General features: G+C 36.3%; 1 protein-coding gene across 1 annotated transcript in view; it reads left to right on the top strand.

The window, feature by feature from the left end:
- Window positions 1-21,837, top strand: part of LOC140136248 (docking protein 5-like) — a 203,851-nt gene that overhangs the window by 17,247 nt on the left and 164,767 nt on the right. Inside the window, exon 2 of the mRNA XM_072157969.1 lies at window positions 7,901-8,240. Coding sequence (XP_072014070.1) covers window positions 8,175-8,240 — 66 coding nt within the window. The 5' untranslated portion in view covers window positions 7,901-8,174. The remainder of the gene's footprint in view (window positions 1-7,900; window positions 8,241-21,837) is intronic.

Raw genomic sequence — 21,837 nt, 5'->3', positions numbered from 1 at the left:
ATGTTTTTGATGCGCAATAAACTCAGTAACTAAAAACGAAGACATAGTTTTGTATAGGGTGATCAAGTCTGACTCACTGGTGTCTATATGCCATTGTTTACAATAGAAATGTTGCATTGGTCCATTCTACTTTTGCTTTGGTTAGGTCACCATAGCAGTCGGTTACAACCACACTCCGCCAAACCTAGAGGTTGGGTGCAGGTATCCGAACCAGGGATGATCCCCCTTTTCTTTTCAAATAGGTCTGACACTTAACAATTACAAGAACATGCTTGACTCTTCTGAGCACAGAACCACTAAAGTTTTATTCAGATTTCCTTTGACAGCTTAACCATCGCGTATATATGTGCGTGACGTTAAGCGTGTGCATTGAACCTTGTGCAAATAATACGCGCTGGACAGCTAGCAGTACGCTTAATTTGTAAAAGGAAATCTGAATACATGACTTCCAAACCATGAGATTCTGTTCGCACACTGCCTATACCTACGCGTGCTAAACAGTGTGTTGGGGTGAGAGAAATGTTACTATTTTTTTTGTACTGCTGCACTGAAATAAATCCCAATTGACCTTTCCGGTAAATCCCATAATTCCTTGCAGTTAGACCCGAGATGTCGTCATTTGATGCCACATCAATGCGCACATCATTACTGCGCATTGCAAGTCGGCATGACATCGTATGATCATAGATCATCTAATGATCTATGGTATGATGATATCTCGATCTAAGCGCAAGGAATTATGGGATTTATTGAAAAGTTCAATCAAGTGAGCTCACAAATGACTGAACATAATTGCACGTTTTCCGATCTTATACTGGTTTATGGGAAAGGCAAATGAATTCTTGTATCAAGGCAAGCCTGAGTTCTGAACTCACACAGATCACATTATTCCGGCAGACGGTCAGCGTCTCATCCCTCTTTGTTCCCCCCTTGATGACCGAATCATTCCACACATCCCTGCTACTGGTGTGACAAAATAAGGATGAGAGTTGGGTCTCCCCTCAAGTGTACTTTTGCAAATAGGAGTGGTACTTGAAATGTTCAGGTCGTTACCGATTCAAGCCCTGCTATTCATCGAGTGTTAAATTGTGCACTTTTTGTTTTTATTTTGATGTGCACAAAATAATGATTTGAACCAGTGTGCAAAACTTAGTTCACTATTGAATGGACAGTTAGTTTTGTGCCATAAAACACTTTTGATATGATTTCCAGCATGAAGTCTTCATGATCATGTATTTAATAGCATGATTAGTATACCTAGAAATTTAAGCACTTTCAAATTAATAAATGAAGCTGGCAAGTCATCACTCATATAGCAAAGCCTTCAGATCTCGTCTATACATCCCTGGCAGTTGAAAGCAATGAAATAATTGCATATCAAAACATGCAATCAAGTCCCTATATATTGGCTACTGCTCTTAAGTCTCATAAACACAAAGCCAAATTCACCTCTACTAGGGTCTGTTATCATTATACAAAGCAGAGCTAGTCTCGTCTTTCTCGTTCACGTTATGAACTCGGTAGCTCTCAGTAATCTGAATAGCCCAAGCCGAGCCGATCTCCCTTGAGGAGCGTTTGGGTTCAATCTTAAATTACAAGAAGTAATTTGTGGTAATACTCGGTGTTTCGTGCAAGCATTACGCATGGGGAAACAAAAACGATGTGTATGTATTGTGGATATAGCATTTGTAACAATTTAGGTTTGCACTATTTAGTGATTATGATGCGCCTGGCACAGATGATTCTATTTCAGTAAACGTTGGGCCAATAACCAACAGGGCAATGAGGGTGGATATAGCGACCATGCTTACTGTTACGTGACTAGGCATACAAATGAGACAGTAATGCTCTGTGTGCTGGCCATAAGCTTCAACATAAAAAATCCTAGTTTTGAGATATTTTCTCAAAATATCAAGAGCTATCTTAAGAACCACTGAACCAATACTATGCTTGTTTGTACTCATTTGAATGCATTTTTTATGCTGATTCCAAATATAGTCATGAAAATGTAAAATCCTGAAATTTTTCCAAATTTAAAAAAAAAAATTGAAACTTGTCGTCTGCAGTCGACACCCGCCTGGAGAGGGTAAAGTGTGTGTGGACTGGTGGAAATGGAAAATTGTATTTTGTAAATGGTAGCGCTATCACTACCAATATTGTATCATTGTTATGATTTGATGACTGTCTTATAAAATCTCTTGATGGAGGACAATGGTGATATGAATCAACAGCAATCTCTAATAAATTCTGGATGAAAATAAATCTGAAAAATTATGATCTAGCACTATATCATTTGTTCCCTCAAAATGAGGAACGTGTCAGCAATTTGATTTTTGTTATTGTTTGGTATAGCTGTCACTGTTTAGTAACCAGCACACAAAACTGTTCTTAAAATGTTAGTAATGTGTTATAATGTACCGGTATTTTGGTTTTATTCAAAATGCTTTAATAGCATTTAAATATTGGATTATATCGTGAAAACATTTGTAGAAAAATGCACTATATAACAACATTTCAAAAATGTCAAAATGATGTAATAAAATATTTCTGGGCGAACAATTTTGCAAAATATTTTGCCAACATTATTAGAATATTTTGCATCAAAATGTTTTTTTGTATGTTATTAAAATGTTTTGTACCTTTTATATAACTTGATATGACATTTTCTGTTAAAAGTTTTGTGTTTGCTGGATTAAGGAGCTTTTGAGTGACACCAACATGGTTTTATGCCAAATATGATACTTCACATGTTATGATATAGGATCAACTCAGCATGTTCTTGTTTTTTTTAGGGGGGGTGAAAATACTAAATTTTATTTAATCAAGACGATAAAAAAAAGCCTACTGCCAAAATCTGGATATAATGAATATTAAAAATTCTGATTTATAAAATGCTACACACACATGAGTTTTTGTAAACACGCTAAACCGCTGATAAAATCAGGAAATGCGTTGCTGCAAATTAACCACAGAATATAGGTCAAGATAGGAATCTACTCCCCTTATTTGGCCAGAATGTGACTAAAAATAAAATTGAAGTAAAATGGGACCCTTAGGTTTATAGGTTTCTGGGTTATTGAGTATGAGAAAAGTGCACCTCTTGAAGTATGTCAGACTGTAAATTGAACATTAACAAATGTTTTGTGTTTAAGGAAGCTTGCCGTGCAGGGTTGGATTAAGCTACCGGTTGCATCGCAAACTACATAATTGAACTCTGCATTCGAAAGAATTTGTATTTGCAAGCATTGTTACTTAAACCTTTTATTGGCACAAAATAAGAAATGAAATTGACATATATTTTGTAAGTTCTTTTAGTTGTGGGTCCAAACACAAAATTCTAAAACATGTAAATTTGTTATGTAATGTCGCAACCTTTAAAGCATAATCTTGCCATAACACTTAGCAAACAAACAAATTCACAAACAACCACAAAGTATTGTAGAGGAAAGAAACAGATTTCAGGTGTAGATAATTATATACCATATCAATTAGGACCCAGAATAGAGCTTCATTGGGTTGACCTTCAACAGGAATCAAGAGTCCCCTTCATAGCCTCTCGCTTACATATTTTTGTTTTATTTGTGCTATTATAGGATGCATATTTTCATACTTTCAGATAATAAATGTAGTAGAAGCAACTAGCGAAGTACAAAGCAATGTCTAGATGCTATTTACAATTATGTCTCGCTGTCGGCATTTTGAGCCACTTTTTATGACACTTTTGAAAGCTTCTAAATTCTATGACAGGAAAATGGGCCAATTTGATTATGTGCCATTTCTATCTTCATCTAAATGATGTTATGGACTTCCAGTGCTCCATGCACTCCATGATGAGCTTATTGAGGCATTATGTATACATTAAAATGACATCACAGCAAACACAAAAGGTTTTCGACATCATTCGCAAAAGAGCTGAAAAGGTTAGAAAAGGTTGCCAGAAAATGTTTAAATGTTGGGTTATATAAAGGACATATAAATGGTGTAAAACGATTTCATAACATTCTAAAACATTTGTTGATAACCTACTGCAAATATTCAAACATAATGTTATTTAAGTGTTGACAAAATATTTGGCAAAAAAATGTTTGAAAAAAATATTTTTCAATAACATTTTAAAATATTGCTGTATATAGTGTGTTTTCATACAAAACGTTTTAAAACGTTTCCATGACCTTCATATAACCTGACATTTAATGTTAACAAAATATTTTTATCTAAACCAAAAGCCAAAGTATAACATGTTTTTCGCGTTTGCTGGGATGTGGGTTAATAATAATAATAAATAATAAACTGGTTTCTACAAAAATAAATAAACAAATAAATATACTGAAACCATTGCACTGACCATGGAGTCATGGACAGAGATTCCAAAAATCCAGTTTCAAACATGTTACTGAAAAACCTGAAAAAAGTGGGACCTAGCAAGGAAGAGACTAAAAATATCCACTATTTTTATTGGTTATGAAGTGTTTAGATAAAGTAATGAACAAAATTGGTCACGTCTGAGCTAAATTTACAATTTATTCACTACCACACTGTGTGTGAATCATAATGTACGTTCTTATGGTGACTGAGTGATCTGTGATGATACGGTTCATTTGTGGTCATCCGTATTACGTTAATGATCTTGGTGATTCAATTCTAATTTATGTTCTGTTGTACATGCTAGTATATAGAGAGGAACAGGTGAGTCGGTGATATGTGATGCGATCAAGCAAAGTCACTTGTCAGGGAAATCCAAAATCCAGTTTTCAAGTTCATTATATGTGGTGTGATCAGGCAAAATCAGTCTGAAGTCGGACAAATTCAATTTTAGTTTTTTATAGGATTGTAGGACCACCCCGGCCGGCTCGATCATCACAAACAAAGCAACAAACATAGGCTAGGGTTTACACATCTTTAATTCAAAGCATTAATTCATATCTGCCAAAAAAAATTACATTATTTCATTGCTTTCTCACAGGGCTATTCCAGTTCATACACGTACACCTGCATACCCCTATTTCCATGACCTTAATCTTCCACATAGGGAGTGTGAAATGGGGTTACCCGGATAACACCATGAAATCTAAACCCTCTGTGTGGAAGATTAAGGTCATGTCTTCCATAGGGGTGTGAATTTAAACTGGAATAGCCCATTTTGAGAAGCAAAATAACACACTCAGCATTTTAGCAGTTTACCATCCCTATATCACCATAGTTATGCTGTACCTACACATACAATTCCAGTTGATAAATTCATGGTGGATCTTCATCAATCGGCATCAAGTAATTATCTATTTATCTGTAAGGTATCTATGCATGCATCTTTTAACCCTTCAAGCAAATTTTCTCTATGAGCATAAGGTTGTAAAATGATTGCTGCCTCACTTCATGTTCAGGCTATATGTCCGCTGTTCTATCCCTTGCCAATGCCACCATGCTGAGGGTTTAGGATAAGAAGGCCATATCTGCAATAGCTGCCCCAGACATTTTTGACAATTTCTGCATTCTATATTGTATACATTTAAACATATGACACCTGGCAGCTATTGCAGTTAGGGCTTTCTGGACATAAACCCTCGATTTGGAGTCTATGCGGGCATAGCATGATTGTTGTGAGGAGGCAAAATCCTTCTTTCTAGGGTCTATGGCCTGACGGTCACTCCATGGTCACTCACAGAAATCATTATTAGACTCCTTTCTATATCTACCCTTCTTGGACGGACTTGATGCTTCCTCATAAAACAAAGTTGCTCCAGGATTAATCATCTCAAGAGTCACTATCTTAACCCTTAACCCTAACGTCCACAATTTGGCAACTGGAAGGTAAAGAAGGAAGGAATAAAGATGAGTTTTGGTACCCAACATATTAAAAGGTCATTCAATGAATGTACAAACATATTAGGGTCAAGAAACTTTGTCCTGGCAGATGAGCATCCTAGTGTAATATGGCAGCAATTGCATTTACAATTTCCTCATATTCAGCCCCCAAATTGTGAGTTTAGCAGACTACATTTTGTTAGTACGCACACGCACACACTGCTTGCTTTGCCTTCTGTCTTACAGTATACAATCGTCCACACTGGCGGCAATTTTCAATTAAGGTCAGTCGGCATAATTGCATTTTTGAATTTGATGTTGCGTGTATGTATAACATGCACGGATTGCGTTTATGGATTCAGTGGTCTCTCCGTATGTTTATCATTCATGTGATGGAATGTTTGTCTACGCACCCTAAGGGATGCCAGCTAGGGCTTTATTTTGTCAGCGTTGGTAAATTTTTATCCATGAATTATGATTCCAGTGAGCGTTCTTCATTCAGCTGTGTTTTGCTCATACATTGTCCCATAAATTGCAAGTGGTCCATGAGAGTTGCTAGCAGCATATAGAAAAGAAAAACTCCCACAAGGTATGAGGAAAAGTGGAATGAGGATAAAATTAATTGAATAAGCTTAGCAATTATACGCAGCCTAGATTTACACGAACCTGGCCTAGATAAGATGAAAAATGCTAGTGGATGTATCCTTAGTTTGGTTTATAATTGGCAAAAATGGTTCATTTTTTGTTGCTGTGTGCATCAATTAAGTCCCAACTTTATTTTGAGTTCAACTAAATGTGTGCATCATGATTAATAATATATTTTTGTATTTCTTAAAAATTGATATGGCATAGTCTAATCAGTGACATACAAATTATCCGAACATTGGGTTTCAATGAGGCCAATTGTGAGTCAGTTTGTATAGTCAATGTCCATTTTGACTCAACATATTAAAACTTATACATTTGAAATGATTTTGCAAGTGTCCATGGCCTATTTTTGTGAATAGAGTATCCCTAAAACCCGCATGGGTTTTTTTTGCTGCAAAGAAGTCACTTGGTACCCCTGGATTCGAACCTTAGACCCCTCTGTGCCATGCACAGGATCACAAAACCAGTAACCACAGGCGTTTCACTGGCCCGGCCACATAAGGTGATGGCGTCATGACACCACATGGAAGGAATACATGGGCAATGGTTTTTCTTGTTGGATTTTGTTAGATTGGGCAGTGTTGGGGTTACTATTTTGGTAGCATGTTGGGGAACCGGAGAACTGGTTTGGTATAAATTATCATTAGATTTCCCTGGAACATGTCTATCTATGTTGGGGTCTATGACTTACAAGCAGGTTTTATAACACTTCAAACACATCAAATTAAATTTCAGACCCATTGAGCCAATACTAACTATGTTTGGACAAATTCAATTATATCTTGCTCTGACTTCTATGTTCAGGAAACTTTGTGGAAAAATGTGAGGCACATGGAGCTCATACTGGGCTGTTCCAGTTGAAATTCACATACCCCCTATGGAAGACATCACATGACCGCATTTAAATTGAATCACCCATTCAGGAGATCCCATTTGAAATTCACACTCCCTTTGTGGAAGATTAAGGTCATGTCTTCCATAGGGGTGTATGGATTTCAACTGGAATAGCCCATTTGCAGGTAGAGAAGTTCATTGGTTTACCTGGTTCTTATTGCATGTAAGGTACCACCAGAGAAGATACCGTACACTTCCCACAATGCATTTCTCCCATTTTTATTTCCTGTATTGATTATCTATCTAGTGCAACATGGGTTGATAGTGACAAAATGTAGCTCAATGAACAGAGCACATGCAGATCTTGCAAATTATGTTTACCTCTTGACTATCGACCCATGTTTAAGCAGTCTAGATTCTCAAATAGACCTATATGCAATGTACTTGGAGAGGCATTTGATGCAAAGGATTCTGGGAAGGGTAGGATATCTTATCTGGGCATTTCTCATGGTGCCCCTTAAATCAAATGAAAAAAATCAATAAAATGCTATCACCCATGATGAAATCATCTCATTTCTTACCTTTTTCTTCATTTTAATTTTTTACCCCACTGCAGATGCCGTTCTTTACATTTGGAGATCCGACGCCAAGCGACTACAATCTATCTTTAGTGGCAATCGTGTATCGGTGGAGTCAATTTTGGTAAAAGCTACCACTGCATTGTGATTTGATAGAACAGCCAGCAATGAGGATTTTAACCTTGCCTTGCTTCACTCCATGACATTTTGTACATGTCTAGTCCATCATTGCCTTTCTTTCTAATGTAACACTACCACCACCCAGGGGGTGTCGGTCTTGACCGTCAGGACACAGCGGTGTTTGCCATCGAGATGTCGGGAGAATTTGACGACACGGTGAAACAAGGATATGTACGACTGAGGAGTCGTCATTTGGGGGTAAGTGTATAGTTGCAAGTTAAGTGTCTTCTGCCGAGACAAGGAATAACATTAGGATCCACAACATGCTCATCTATCAGGGCACAGTTCTTTAACCCCAATACAATTGTACATTCATTGAATGACCTTTGAAAATTAAAATACAAAAACTCTGGAACATGTGTTTTAACAGGACTGATTTCAAATTGATGGGATTTAATGTCACATAGAACCCCTCATAAATGAAAACAATCACTTGGAATCATGTATCATCATGATTGTGCAGTAGGAAAGATTGACTATCTGCAGCAGGAAAGATTGGCTATCATGGTTTTATGACGCTGCACTCTTTTGAGCTGACCTGAAAAGTTTGACTGCGCTCTATATCAGATTTACTTGAATCCTATAATTATATCATTGGACTAAAAATACAGTTTAAAATCCATACACACCTGTGGAAGACATGACACAGGGAGTGTGAATTTCAAATGGGGCTACCTGAATGGTTGACTCCATTTTGCAATCTACACCCCTGTGTGGGAGATTAAGGTGAGGTCTTCCATAGAGCCCTTCTTTTCCCCTAGCTATGCCATTTTACGATTGGTAGAAAATGACCAAATACTCAATTTTAGGCAGATGTAAAAGCTACAGGTATTATAGGATAATGAATAACCTGTGGATACTAGTATGATCGCAGTACAAAAGCTTATGAAAGTGATGGAATCCATCTATAAGCATATAAAAGGTTTGAGTTAAGGGGGTACTACACCCCTGTGGTAAATTTGTGACTATTTTTGCATTTTTCTCAAAAAACAATAACACACTGGTAACAAAAGTTATGTATATTATTGGGGCAAGGAATCCAATTACTACACTGAAATTTCAGTGAATCAAGACAAGCGGTTCAGTGTATATGATAGGAAATGAGGTACATCCTAGCGGTACCTTATTTCTTGTCATAAATAACGAACCGCTTATCTTGGGTCACTGAAATTCCAGTGCAGTAATTGGATTCCTTGCCCCTATAATATACATAACTTTTGTTACGACTGTGTTATTAGTGTTTGAGAAAAATGCAAAAATAGACACAACTTTATCGAGGGGTGTAGTACCCCCTTAAGCTTAAAGAAATGATGATACTATCACATAGGATGAGTACTACAGGGAGTGGCTGGGTGCAGATATCCTGAGTCTGCATCAGTCTACAGTACCATCCCGGACCAGGCTAGAGTGCAAGTAAGCCCATCCTGCAATAGCTGCCCTATAGACAATATGACAATTTCTGTATTCTATATTGTACATATATGACACCTGGCAGCTATTGGAGGTAGGCCTTACTTGCACTACACGCACACTATCATGACGATATTGGCTTTGAACCAGGCAGCTCAGTTTCAGTACAGTTTCAACTTGTTGAGAATACCCAAAGACAGTGTTCAGTTGCTATCATAATAGGTGGAACCTTTATCTGTCCAGTGCAACTTGTTTCATTTCATATTTGTGACACGATCAAGGGAAATGAGTCGGATGTTGCTAATATTGTTTTTGAGATATTGGCAAAAACAGTGTTCAAATTCTTTTGTTTTTATATTGTTTTCAGCCATTGATAAATTGCGCATAACTCTGTAATCAGATATCAGATGGGGTTTGCATCAAAATGTAGCATTTGTAAACTGCCAGAAAATGATGTAAAAAACCTCTGATTGAAAATTGCCGACATGCCACTCATTCTCCTTGTCACATATGACACCTGCCAGCTATTTGAAGATAGGGCTTTCCTGCACTACACCCATGCTATATTGGCTTTGTACCAGGCAGCTCAGTATTTCTAATCAAGTCAACTTGTTGAAAATACCCAAAGACAGTGTTCAGTTGCTATCATAATAGGCAGAACTTTTATCTGTCCAGTGCAACTTGTTTCATTTCATATTTTATATTGTTTGAGTTCAAATGAATGTATAGAATGACTTAGTTCATGCACAAGCAAATTTCAAACAGATGTTTTTAGGCGTGTGCAGGAAATCCATGTTTTAAGAGGTCCTTCCTTCAAAGTTTCTCTAAGGAAATCATAATTTTTGGCTGTTTCTGTTTGTTTTTTAACTTAAGGCATTGCCATTCATTTTGCCTGTACAGGAAATCCATTGCTGCTATAACCCTGTTCTTAAACCATAATCAAATGATATTTTCGACTAGTCTTTATCAAAGATCCCGCACGATCCATGCACGCAGTGGTGTAGCCAGGGGGCAATTTGCATCAGTTCTCAGGTTGTGACAAAGACTAATTGTTGACATACATGACATATTCAAGTTCAAAACCATTTGACCACCATACTGGAATTATATCATCCAATTTGAGTTTAAATTGATTTTAAATTAAATGCATTTTGGGCTATAAATTGACCCTTAGGAATGCTATTAATAATTCTAAATAATAGCTGTGTGCCTTTCAGTGATTATCAACTATTTACTTGGACATTTCCTACAGTGTCTTGACCTGAGGAAAGTTGTCAGCAACCAGACTGAAATGCATGAAACTATCAATTACCTTTTGAAGAATTTTGTCATAAAGTGTCACCCACTAAATCAGTACCTGTACTCTTTCTATTGGGCATGTTGTCGCGTGCGCGTATCAACCCATGTATCAGCATGGACTGTAGAAACCAGTCCACTAAAAACACACCTTTGATGTGTGTATGACCGTCCCACACGCCATGTACATAGACGGTTATGAAAATATATATATGGGTTCGATATTATATTTCCATCATTTTAAATGCCGGTTCCTATGCTTTATTCAAAATCACAGATTTTGACAAAACTACAGCACCTATAAAGTCTTGATTTTTACAGGATCACGTTAGTTTAATAAAGTAATTTACAATCGTGTAAAAACAGAATTTTGAAAAATATGGAGGGTGTTACTCCTCAGCAAATGTTACAATGTATGGCTTTAAAATCAGAATCAGCAGGTGAAAGGTTTGTAAGTCAGTGGTCAAGTGCTCAAAATAAAGCCCTTTCTTCCTCTTACTAGATGTCACAAGAAATTAAGAACGAACATAAAAGCTTTTCATTATTTTTGAAGGCTTTGGTATTGGATCAAAGTTAATCTACTTGAGGATTTTCTTGAATTGTGTGATGCCCTGAAATCATGAATATTTGCCAAAAAGGTTTTATGTGTGTTTTTGTCATTGTAACACTAGATTTCTTCAAGAAGGATAGCATCTGATTTAATCTTTCTGTCACCCATAGTAGCACTGTATAAGATTTTGCAATTCCATTGATGAATGAATAGTTTGGTTACATATAGGTCAATTTTGTCCATCTCTCTGATCTTAAAATAACCATGTAAATTATTGTTGGAAAAAAGGATAAGTTGTCTTTCAGAACTTTTTTTTATTTTTTATGTCGGGCATATCTAGGCATTAACAGCTGAAATCTAGGAGATAAACGCTGACGAAACTTCGGCCAGATACAAGTGACCTGGTGAACGAAGGTGGTCACCATAGATAGCTGGTCGGGTGTTTTAACAGGACAGGCAAGTGTAGCCAACAATCGGGCGTTACCCTGATCGGAACCGCCTGTAAACGAGGTCTTTTATCATGGATCATATCTGCCCCGCCATTATCAGATGAACCACGGAGAGCGCAGATTTAAAAAAAAAAAAAAATTTTAAATTTTTTTTTTTTGGTCCTCTTGAGGGAATCGAACCGGGACCTCTCGCACCAAAGGCAAAGACCTTAACCAGTGTGCCACGCTGCTCCCCAAACTGCACTGATATAATATTATTTGTATGATTTACAGTGTTTTGTTGCATTTCTCATACATTTAAGTGAAGTTCTATAACTGATGAAATTTTCTTTGGTATTGCTGTTGAAATGTTGTGATTTCAACCTTATTTGTTTGACTTTGAACAATAAATAGGCCTTCTTCACAAGATTATTGCATATTCATAATGAACTAGCACTCAATAAGCATTGATTTCAAATCTAAACTACATGTATGGTGATTCTTTTAAATAGTTCAATAATAGGTCACAAAACCCCCATGCCCAGTCCCATTCAAATACCCACTTACCCTCCAAAAGCTTGGCTCAGGTTGTCTGAAATCCATCTGCACTTCAACAGAACTTGGCTTTCAACCACAGTTGCTTTCAACATTACTGCAGAATTCCTGTTGGAATAGTTTGGCCCTTATTTATCAGGCTTTGGACATGATTCCGGTAAGCGTAAAATCCTCCCTTGGGCATATTTTCTAATTTTCCTCTTGCCCCAAAAAACAATTGTTTCTGATTGAACATTTTTATAGGTTTCAAATTAATAATGGTATACCATGTCGCCAACTTGTCCCCATGTAGGACACATTAAATTGAATCTACAGAATTGTTGCCTGGAAGCTTCCCCTTTACAATTTGAAGCAAGATTCTGTGTGTATTGGGCTATTCAGTTGAAATCCACACTACCCCTGTGTAAGATTTTGGCAATATCTTCCACAGAGGGAGTATGTTTTTCAAATGTAATTGGCCAGAGTTAATCATTTTGAAACCCATACTCCCCCTGTATTATCATGATTATGGCTTTACCTATACCTTCAACAACAGGAGTGAGTATTTCAAATTGAAGTTACCTAATTGTCTATTCTATTCGAAACTCATACTCCCTCTGTGGAAGACTTTAGCTAAATCTTATACAGGGGGAGTGTGGATTTTAAATGAAATAGCCCAATCACTATGGACCACAATGGCCTCATTCCAATGGCATAGTCCAATAACCTCAATTAAACAATCATGGTGCAAAATTTGACCTCAAGTTACAGAGTATGAGTTTTTGTTCCCAAATTTTCAAAGGTCATTCAATGAATGTACAAATGTATTGGGGTTAAAGAACTGTGCACTATTAGATGAGAATGTTTTGGATTCTAGTGAATTCACTTACCTGATGTAAGGAAGGTGAAATGCAATTTGTACAAGGCCTTCATTTGGGAGTTGAAGAATGCAAGGGTCTTTGTGATTGTATGGTGATGGATTCCAGTGTACTAACAATGTGACATCAAATTGCACTCTAGTACTACTAGTAGCATGAATTATTTTGTCTTAACACAACAAATGTCTGGGGTAAATTCCTGGGGGTAAATGCGCTTAATGTTATTTCATGGATCAAAACAAGCACATGAAATTAATGTAATCTCAAATGTGATGTGCAAAAGTCTCTTTCTATTCAATCTTATGGATAAAACTCAGATGAACCAAACCATTTCAAACCACTGAACCAAACTAAAGCAAAGTAAAGCAAAGCAATGCAAAACAATGCAACACAATGCAAAGCAATGCGAAACAAAGCGGATATAAAAGCTATAAAGCCGAGATATTTTGAAAAAAAAAATCACACTAGATTGAATATTCAAAGAGCCTATGGAGCAGCAATTTAGAGTCAAAAATTTGTAGTATTGAAAATAAAACACATACCATATTGTCTCTATTAAACTCTCCCCCTCTAATAAATGCCCCCTCATATTTTTCGACCAAAATGCAGAAATGTTCATGATTCCTCGAGTAAATAACCAAAAATAGCATTGCAACCCTGAAGTTTAAGTACAGGAAGTACAACCAGAGATCACCTGGCGATATTTTGTCATTTCCAGGTACATTTATAAGTTTACATGGAGTTTGCCTATGTTTTATCGTTGAAAATTCACCCCTTATAGATGCCCCCCTGGAAAAATCCAACACCCGGGGATGTTTATTAGAGACGATATTATGAGCACATTGTTACACTTATCTGTTATTCAACTCTTCTTGTGGAATAAAGGTCTGGTTCCAGAATTTTATTACAAAGTCATGTTTTTTTACATAAAAGACACTGATTTCAGCTTAATTATTTTAGATGCTGATTAATATATGGACAAACATTGTGTACATGTTAAAAACTGGACTTTGACCAAAATTGAGAGCGCAATTTGTGTGAAATTCCACAATGCACCTTTAAACAGAACATATTTACAAGCAAGGTGTATCGTCCTGACAATAGTTTCCCCTGCAGTTGTGATCACACTGACATGTTAGGAGTTGTTACTTCATGTATCCCAAACAAGGAGCAAGGAAACATGTAAGTGATAGCAATGACAGGGATGCTAAAGAGGCCCTGTCACCTGAGGTTGACACTCAGTTTGCATTTTGGTATAGGTGTGTGTCGTAATCTTTTACAGGGAATTGAATTGTTATGAAAAGGGACGGTTCCTTAGGAACTATATCATACTGATGATCTTGAGGAACTAATCTGGAACATACATTTTTGAGGGGGTTTGAAACTGATAAAACTGAATGAACATAGTGAACGAAAGAACTTGCTATTTGGAATTTATACAATTAAGATGGTTTTTATCAAACCTTTCCACAATATTTGCTGCTTTAGAGCAAAAACACAAAAATAAGATAATAAAATGTGCAGCAAATTGGACAGTAAAGAACAAAGCATGCTGGGGTCTCGAAAAAGTATCCAAGTATGCAAACTGGAATTGTTTCTGGTCACACATACATATCCTATCATTTTCAGTGACTGAACACTTCTTCCTGGGGCCTGTAACAATGGTAACTGCACGAACTTCACCAATCTTCAAACCTTCATAAGAAAAAATATTAATGATGTGGTCAGCGGCAGTGCCAGGGATTTTTTTTTGGGGGGGCAAGGAGAATTTGTTTGGTGAGGGGGAAAAATTTGGGAATTTTTTTTCTAAAATGAGGCGATTTTGATCCAAATAGTGGCAAATTTTATCTCAAATAGTGGATTTCCTGTGACTTTTGTCAGAACGTGGGGGGGGGGGGGCAAAGAAAAAAATGGGGGAATGCTTGTTGTTGTTGCATAAATTTGCAGTAACCATGGTAACATAAAACCTGTCTCAAAAGTATCAGTCATTGATATAGAGGAACCTACAAGGGTAAGAAGATTGCTTCAACAAATCTTGTTGTGAAAGATGCAATGTCAGCATGACAAGTTAGTTATTGTAGTAATTAAAATAAGGATGTATACCATGTACGCCTTAGGTGGTAGCATTGACAGCACAACTATCTGAGTTACATCAGTATGCCCTTAACCATGCACCTGCACAGCTTTCTGTTGTATCTCTCATTGTTATCTGTTGCAATAACATAGACAGTGCTACAGTATCTTTCACTCAAATGGGCACACTCTTCTTAATTTTTGAATCAAATCTGATCTGGTTTAGCTTAATCCATTCAAGATCAATTTGAACCAGAACTGGACTCAAATTTGATCCATTTCAGATCGCATATCTGGTTCAGATCAAATTTGAGTTGGAATTTCAGATTTAAAAAGTTGATCTGGAATTAGATTAGGCTAGTTCATATTTGATCCAGATCTGGATCAGTTTGATCCAGGTCCTTTAAAGGGTTTCCTGTACATGTTGTAGGTTATTGCAAGACAAAGTAATCAATTTCAGAGCCTTTTTCATTTAGCTTGTCAAATGGCAATGACTTTGTAAATTAGAAGGCTATAAGGAATAGAAAAGATGTATGTACAACTCTACAGGATGCTTAGCACTTAAAAGCACTGCAGAATAAATTGTTGGGAAAATATAAATATTTGTTTAGAAAGTGATGAATATTTTAGAATTAATTTGTTCAGGGGAAAATGTCTTATAAATAATAATTAATACTTGTCTTTTTTATCTTTGAGTTGGCTTCCTCTTATTTGTTTTCTTGAGATTTCTTCTTCTTGGTACCTGATGACAGACTTTTGAACTTACCAACATCAAATCCAAACTATGCATTTACGAAACGCGGAAGACGGGTGATCTACCAGCAGGTCCATACGCAGGATTTTGTTTGGGGGGTGCTGATTTTGAAAAAGTGGACCTTTTTCCCAAGGGGGGGGGGGTCATTTTTGTGAAAAGTGGACTTTCTTTCCAAAATTTGGCCATTTTTTGACGAAAAACCTGTAAAAACCTGATTTTTTGGGACTTTTTGTACACTTTGGCAAATTTGGGAGGGTGCACCCCCTGCGTACGGGCCTGTCTACCAGTAATCAAAAATAGGCTGATGGAGCATAGCATGGTTTTTACAGTTTCTGGGCCCCGACTGCATCTCCCATTTTACAAAACGTTTGTTCTTTCCATTATGGCTGTTGTTGAGTGGATTTTTAATTGTCGACAATCATCAAATCTCAAGATCTGACGTGGACAAGTTGTCGACAAAGCAGTACATCAATAAAGTCAAAATTATTAAGTTCAGAGACCATTTTATGCGTCCTTTGTTTGCATCAAAATTTTACCATATACCCCATATACGCAGCATCAGAATATTGTGATTGTAATGAAAAGATAATCTGCACCACTTACAAATGAAAATAGAAGACTGATGCAGTTATGCAGGAAATAATGGCAATGTTAAGTTTATCTTAAGCTTACCTCTAATATTTTTATCAACAATTGGTCCATGCTTGTCGACAATCAGGAAATTTCTTTGTAGACAATATTGTCGACAAAAGCCTTGTCGACAACAGCCCTACTTTCCATTGCTTATTGGGTGATTATCTTGGTAGTAATGGTAGTATTCTCTCAATATTGTGTAATTGTGTAAATCTAATTGTAAAAAACCTGCCTAAAATGCATTTCCTCATTGATATTCAAAATTCAACTTAATGTCAGTTACAGGCTAGTAAATGTTATCTCAGTAAAACGATCTGTGTTCTGTTATTTTTGTAGATTTTATCATCAAAGAGTTACTACACAAAAAGCTAAAAAATCCCTTGCCAATGAATAGATCCATTTATCAACACTCGCTAAGTTTAACAACATCCAGCTTTGCCTCCCGATCAATCAAAAGCAAGCGATACTGAAATTAATATCTTTCAATTCATACAATTTTAGCGTCCCCTGGGTATTATTGCTACTCGATGTTTCGCACCTCGTCTGCGATTAATGGACTTTATTAGGCGCGAACCCTCACTGACCTCTCATCACAACGCAGTTCTTTACTTATATCTTCGGGGAGAAAATTAGTTGGTGGGTAATTATTATAAACATTGTATCATATTTCATAATGTGTTATCGTAGGTAATGGTTGCTATATAAATTGGCTATTCTGTTAGAAATCCACACATCCCCTGTGGAAGATTAAAGGAATGTCATCGTAAGAGGGAGGATGTTTTTCAAATAGAATTGGCTATGGTTAATTATTTTGAAACCACTCCTTCTGTATATGGCTTTACCTATATCTTCCCCAACTGGGGTGAGTATTTAGACCGAAGTTACCCAATTGTCTAATCTATTTGAAACCCATACTCCCTCTGTGGAAGACTTTAGCTAAATCTTCCACAGGGGGAGTGTGGATTTCAACTTGAATAAACCAGTTGCTATTAATAATATCCACATATTAAAGGATAGGTTGAGATGGTTATCATACTTGTGTACATCTGTTTCTATATGTATGTTTTGTTAGCTGTTATTTAGATTAATTAAACAGGCATTGCATTGCTGGCATGGCTGGCAGGGAGCTTTGAATTAAACATCTCAAAAAAAGTAACTACCCCCCCCTTAAATAATGGCCATTATTCAAAAATGGGAGATTGTATAACAAATCTGTAAAATATGTTGAAAGCAGAATTTATTTCTGCGCCTTTTGACACCTCATTTGTAGCAATTGTCTAAATATTGACGTCACAGCGTACATTTGAATCAATATAACCTAAGATTTGAAAGTTGCAGTAAATTCTATTGATTTGTATTCAGTATAATGTAATAATGGAAGGAAACCTGCGTAATGCTATCTGAGTGTTTTTGTATTGTTGTAAGTGCAACTTTCAAATCTGGACCTCACTACATTAAATTGACCCGTGTTTTATTGGGCTATTGTGTCAAATGAAGTGTCAAAATGCGCAGAAATAAATTCTGCTTCCAACGCATTTTACAGATTTGTAATACAATAGCCCGTTTTTTAATAATGGCCTTTATTTAAGGGGGGTCAGTTACTTTTTTTGAGATGCTTATTGTATGTCCTACATCTGAATAGGCCTCATGATATGCTTAATGCGAACTTGCTCATGTTGGGATCCCGGGTTGGGATCAAAAATGAATATATACAGTATGAAAGCAATCTATGATGAAAGTTACTAGATTCAAATGTTGTGATATGCCTGTCAACATTTTCTTTTCTTTCAACTTCAAGATATATTGAAGGGAGAACATGAAGGAATGTAGACTAACCACCGTCGCCAAGCTGAAAATTTACTTTTCACACCACATAGGTCTGTTTTATTTGGACAAATCGCATGAATCATGTCTTGGTCGAGTGGGGGCACTTGACTTTGGAAGTCACATGGATGTGCAGACACCAGTTCAAAACTAGGAGCATTTCAGTGAGAGATTTGACCAAAAAAAAAGGGTAATCGGAGGAGAAGGCCCAAAAAGGGTCTTTTAATGAGACTGGGGAAATTGTCTAAATTTACTAAATTTGGGGGAGGCATCAAAATTTTGAAATTTTTGGAAATATTTTAAGAAAAAAATTCTGTGAATTTTTTGAGAAAAACTGGGAACTTTCAATGAGAAATGTGTTCAAAATTGAAGGAAAAGGGCCTTTTGGTGACAGTAAAAAAGTGCTTGATGCATACACAAATAGCTACAAATAGAGCAGAAACTAATCCTGTATACTCAATACTATTCCCAGCTTCTTCATAATTCATGCACACAACACCATCACTAACAAAGGACAAGTAAACTGACTTAAGTCATTTCACAAGTTCAAGTTCGCAAGGTGTACTTCCCCTGTGGGTTTGATGTATATCATCAGCATACTGATGGGAGGGGGAAGGCGTGGGATTGTTGGGAAAAAATGGTACTTGCATTGAATCCAGTAAAAGGTGTTATTATGAGATGTAAATGCACAAGTGCAATATGCATACCAATGAACATATTTATAAGTAAGGACACTGGTGCATTTTATTTGGCTTTTTCTTCAGTGTAGCATACTGATCACATTAAGTAAGTAAGTAAGTAAGCAAGCAAGCAAGCAAGCGAGCAAGCAAGCACAAAAACAACAAGTAATGACATGAAACCTCACCAGCTCAAGAAGGACGAGGACAGACATAAAGAAAGTTGGCCTCAATCAAATTTGAGGCAGATAAATTATGGGTTTCTTGCAAAGAAAAATATATAACAAATTATTTTTTTTAAATGCGAGCTCTGCATGGCGAATGGAAGGGAAAGAAGGAATGAATGAATAAATTTAGAAGATGAACAAAGAAGATGTTTGTTTGGGGTGGGATTCAAACCCGAGACCCCTCGCATGCCACGCATTTGGTCGCCCACCAGTAGCTATTGATGTTTCGGGCAATGAATAGGTATATGAATAGGGTGATTGCTGTAATATTTTGTAGTACACAGTATAGTTATGGTTAAAGAAATATATTTTGTATTAAATTATTTTGATGAATTTAGATAAAATTGATACACAACATATTTGCTATTTTAAACCGTGCATTATTAATGATACCTATCCATGCGTCGCATTAGAAATTGTCAAATGGCATAAAATTTATGTTGTATCAGTCTGCCTAACAAATTGTTTTCATCTGGTACTACTGAGAATGAATTCCAATAATGTTGCACATTCATTTACCAACATGATCAATGGCTAAATGGTACTCATGCGACGCCAGAAGTATTGTAATGATAGTAGTTGCTAGGCAACCGCTCATCCTTTGGTAATGATTAAAATATCATCTTATAGTATATTGAGAAGATGTAATGAAATTATTATATCCTGGTTTAGGTTTGAAATTGTTATCATTTAATATTTCATGGGAAGAAGATAGTGTGTAGGCTTTTATGAATATTGTATACAGATTTTGCAAAGCGTGTTATCTTTTTTTAGATGTCATAAATATCAACATGACATACGATGATATAGGTCATGTGTATGTATGTGATCATCTGCAGGTATCAATCATAATAAAATATATGACTAGATATTTATCAATTTAACCCCCTGAGCACTACCTGCCCATCTAACATTGCCTCTGATTGGTCAATTATGTGATATCTTCACTAATAATCACCAATTAGAATAGTGCTTTGCAAATAATTCACTCCATTTTTTTGTGTGGTTCTAACAATGTTGCTGATTGGTCCAATCGATAATGAAAACTTCTTTTTGGCCAATCGGCTGGTAGTTCTCATGGGGTTAATAAATTCTGTATTACTGGTTTAGTTTCAACATTTCAGCTCATCAATCCATCAAGATGATATGCAAGAATGCAATAGATATAACAGGGTGTTTTAAAGAGGAAGCCCTGCCAGAGCAGTTCTTCTTGGGTGAACCAAATCAGTGACAAGGTTATCTCTTAATTTGACAGGTGCTAATTGATGCAATAGCATTAAACCATCAATTAACACCTGTCAAATTCAAAGATAACCTTGTCACTGATTAATTTGATAACCAGGCAGGTTTGGTTCACCCCCTCGAAGAACTGTACTGGTGGGGCTTCCTCTCACAGTTTGCATACTATACTTTAAAAGGTTCTGCGAGATTTTTCAACAAAATATAATGAGGAAATATTGCCTTCTTTTGATATATTGAATACTCAAAATGCCTACCAAGCAGTAATTAAGAGACACAAATCTGTAATATTGAAAATATGTCTTGTCCAATATTTAAAAACTCGGCTTGACCAATAAAAATGGGCTCAATCAATCCAATTTTATATCATACACTTGTGTATGTACCACCGTGATGTACCATGATGAGCTTTTTGACACAGCATTTTCAAAATTACTCTTCTGGGATACTATTAGTTTATTAGGTGAAGCGGAGGTATGGTACAGGAAATTATCGTGCGCGAAGTGTCATACTAGGTGAAGCCGGAGGCTGAACCAAGTGTGACACTGACTTATCATACCACTATTGCTAAGTCATTCTAAATATTGAAATAACCAAGTTTTTAAACATTTTAATTGATGCAAAAATGGAAAAACAATACAAAAGTTTGATGACTGTTCCACATATTATGTATCGCATGCATTTTACGTGCCTGGTATACGTGAATCACCTTTATATATGTATCTCGCTGTATAGGCATATCATGCCTACGCAATACGCTCTCATTGACTTGATGCAAAGTGTAAATACGCACTCATTGAATAGAGATACGAAAATATATCCGGTTAGCGGTGTTCTTTGATCGGGTCTTTGATGTTTCCCTTAGTGGTATGATCGTCTTTATTTTTTCTTGAAATTAAGTAGGTAAACAGTACTAAACACATATTAATATAAACATGATCGATTATTAGACCAATAATGTCTTTTTCTATTAGCATGGCAGATACTTCACCCAGTGATAATAATTAAATTCGTTCACTCAATAACTTAATGGCTGTGACAGAAATAGTTTATAAACAGTGATAAATTGCCTTCAACATTGATGTTTGTCAATAACATTTGGAGCTCCAAATCATTATTATTGACATGTGCTCAATTATGGTTCCCAACAAATGTCAACTAGTAATGGAAATCAATTGTTTTAATTTGATGTGTAGTCAGGTAATGATATATACCGGTAGTACAAATTAAATGATAGCATGGATGCAATTGTTAGACAGTCATTGTACATTC

Source organism: Amphiura filiformis, chromosome 16, assembly GCF_039555335.1.
Source record: "Amphiura filiformis chromosome 16, Afil_fr2py, whole genome shotgun sequence".
Taxonomy (NCBI): Eukaryota; Metazoa; Echinodermata; class Ophiuroidea; order Amphilepidida; family Amphiuridae; genus Amphiura; species Amphiura filiformis.
This window is presented reverse-complemented; position numbering and strand designations above follow the sequence as displayed.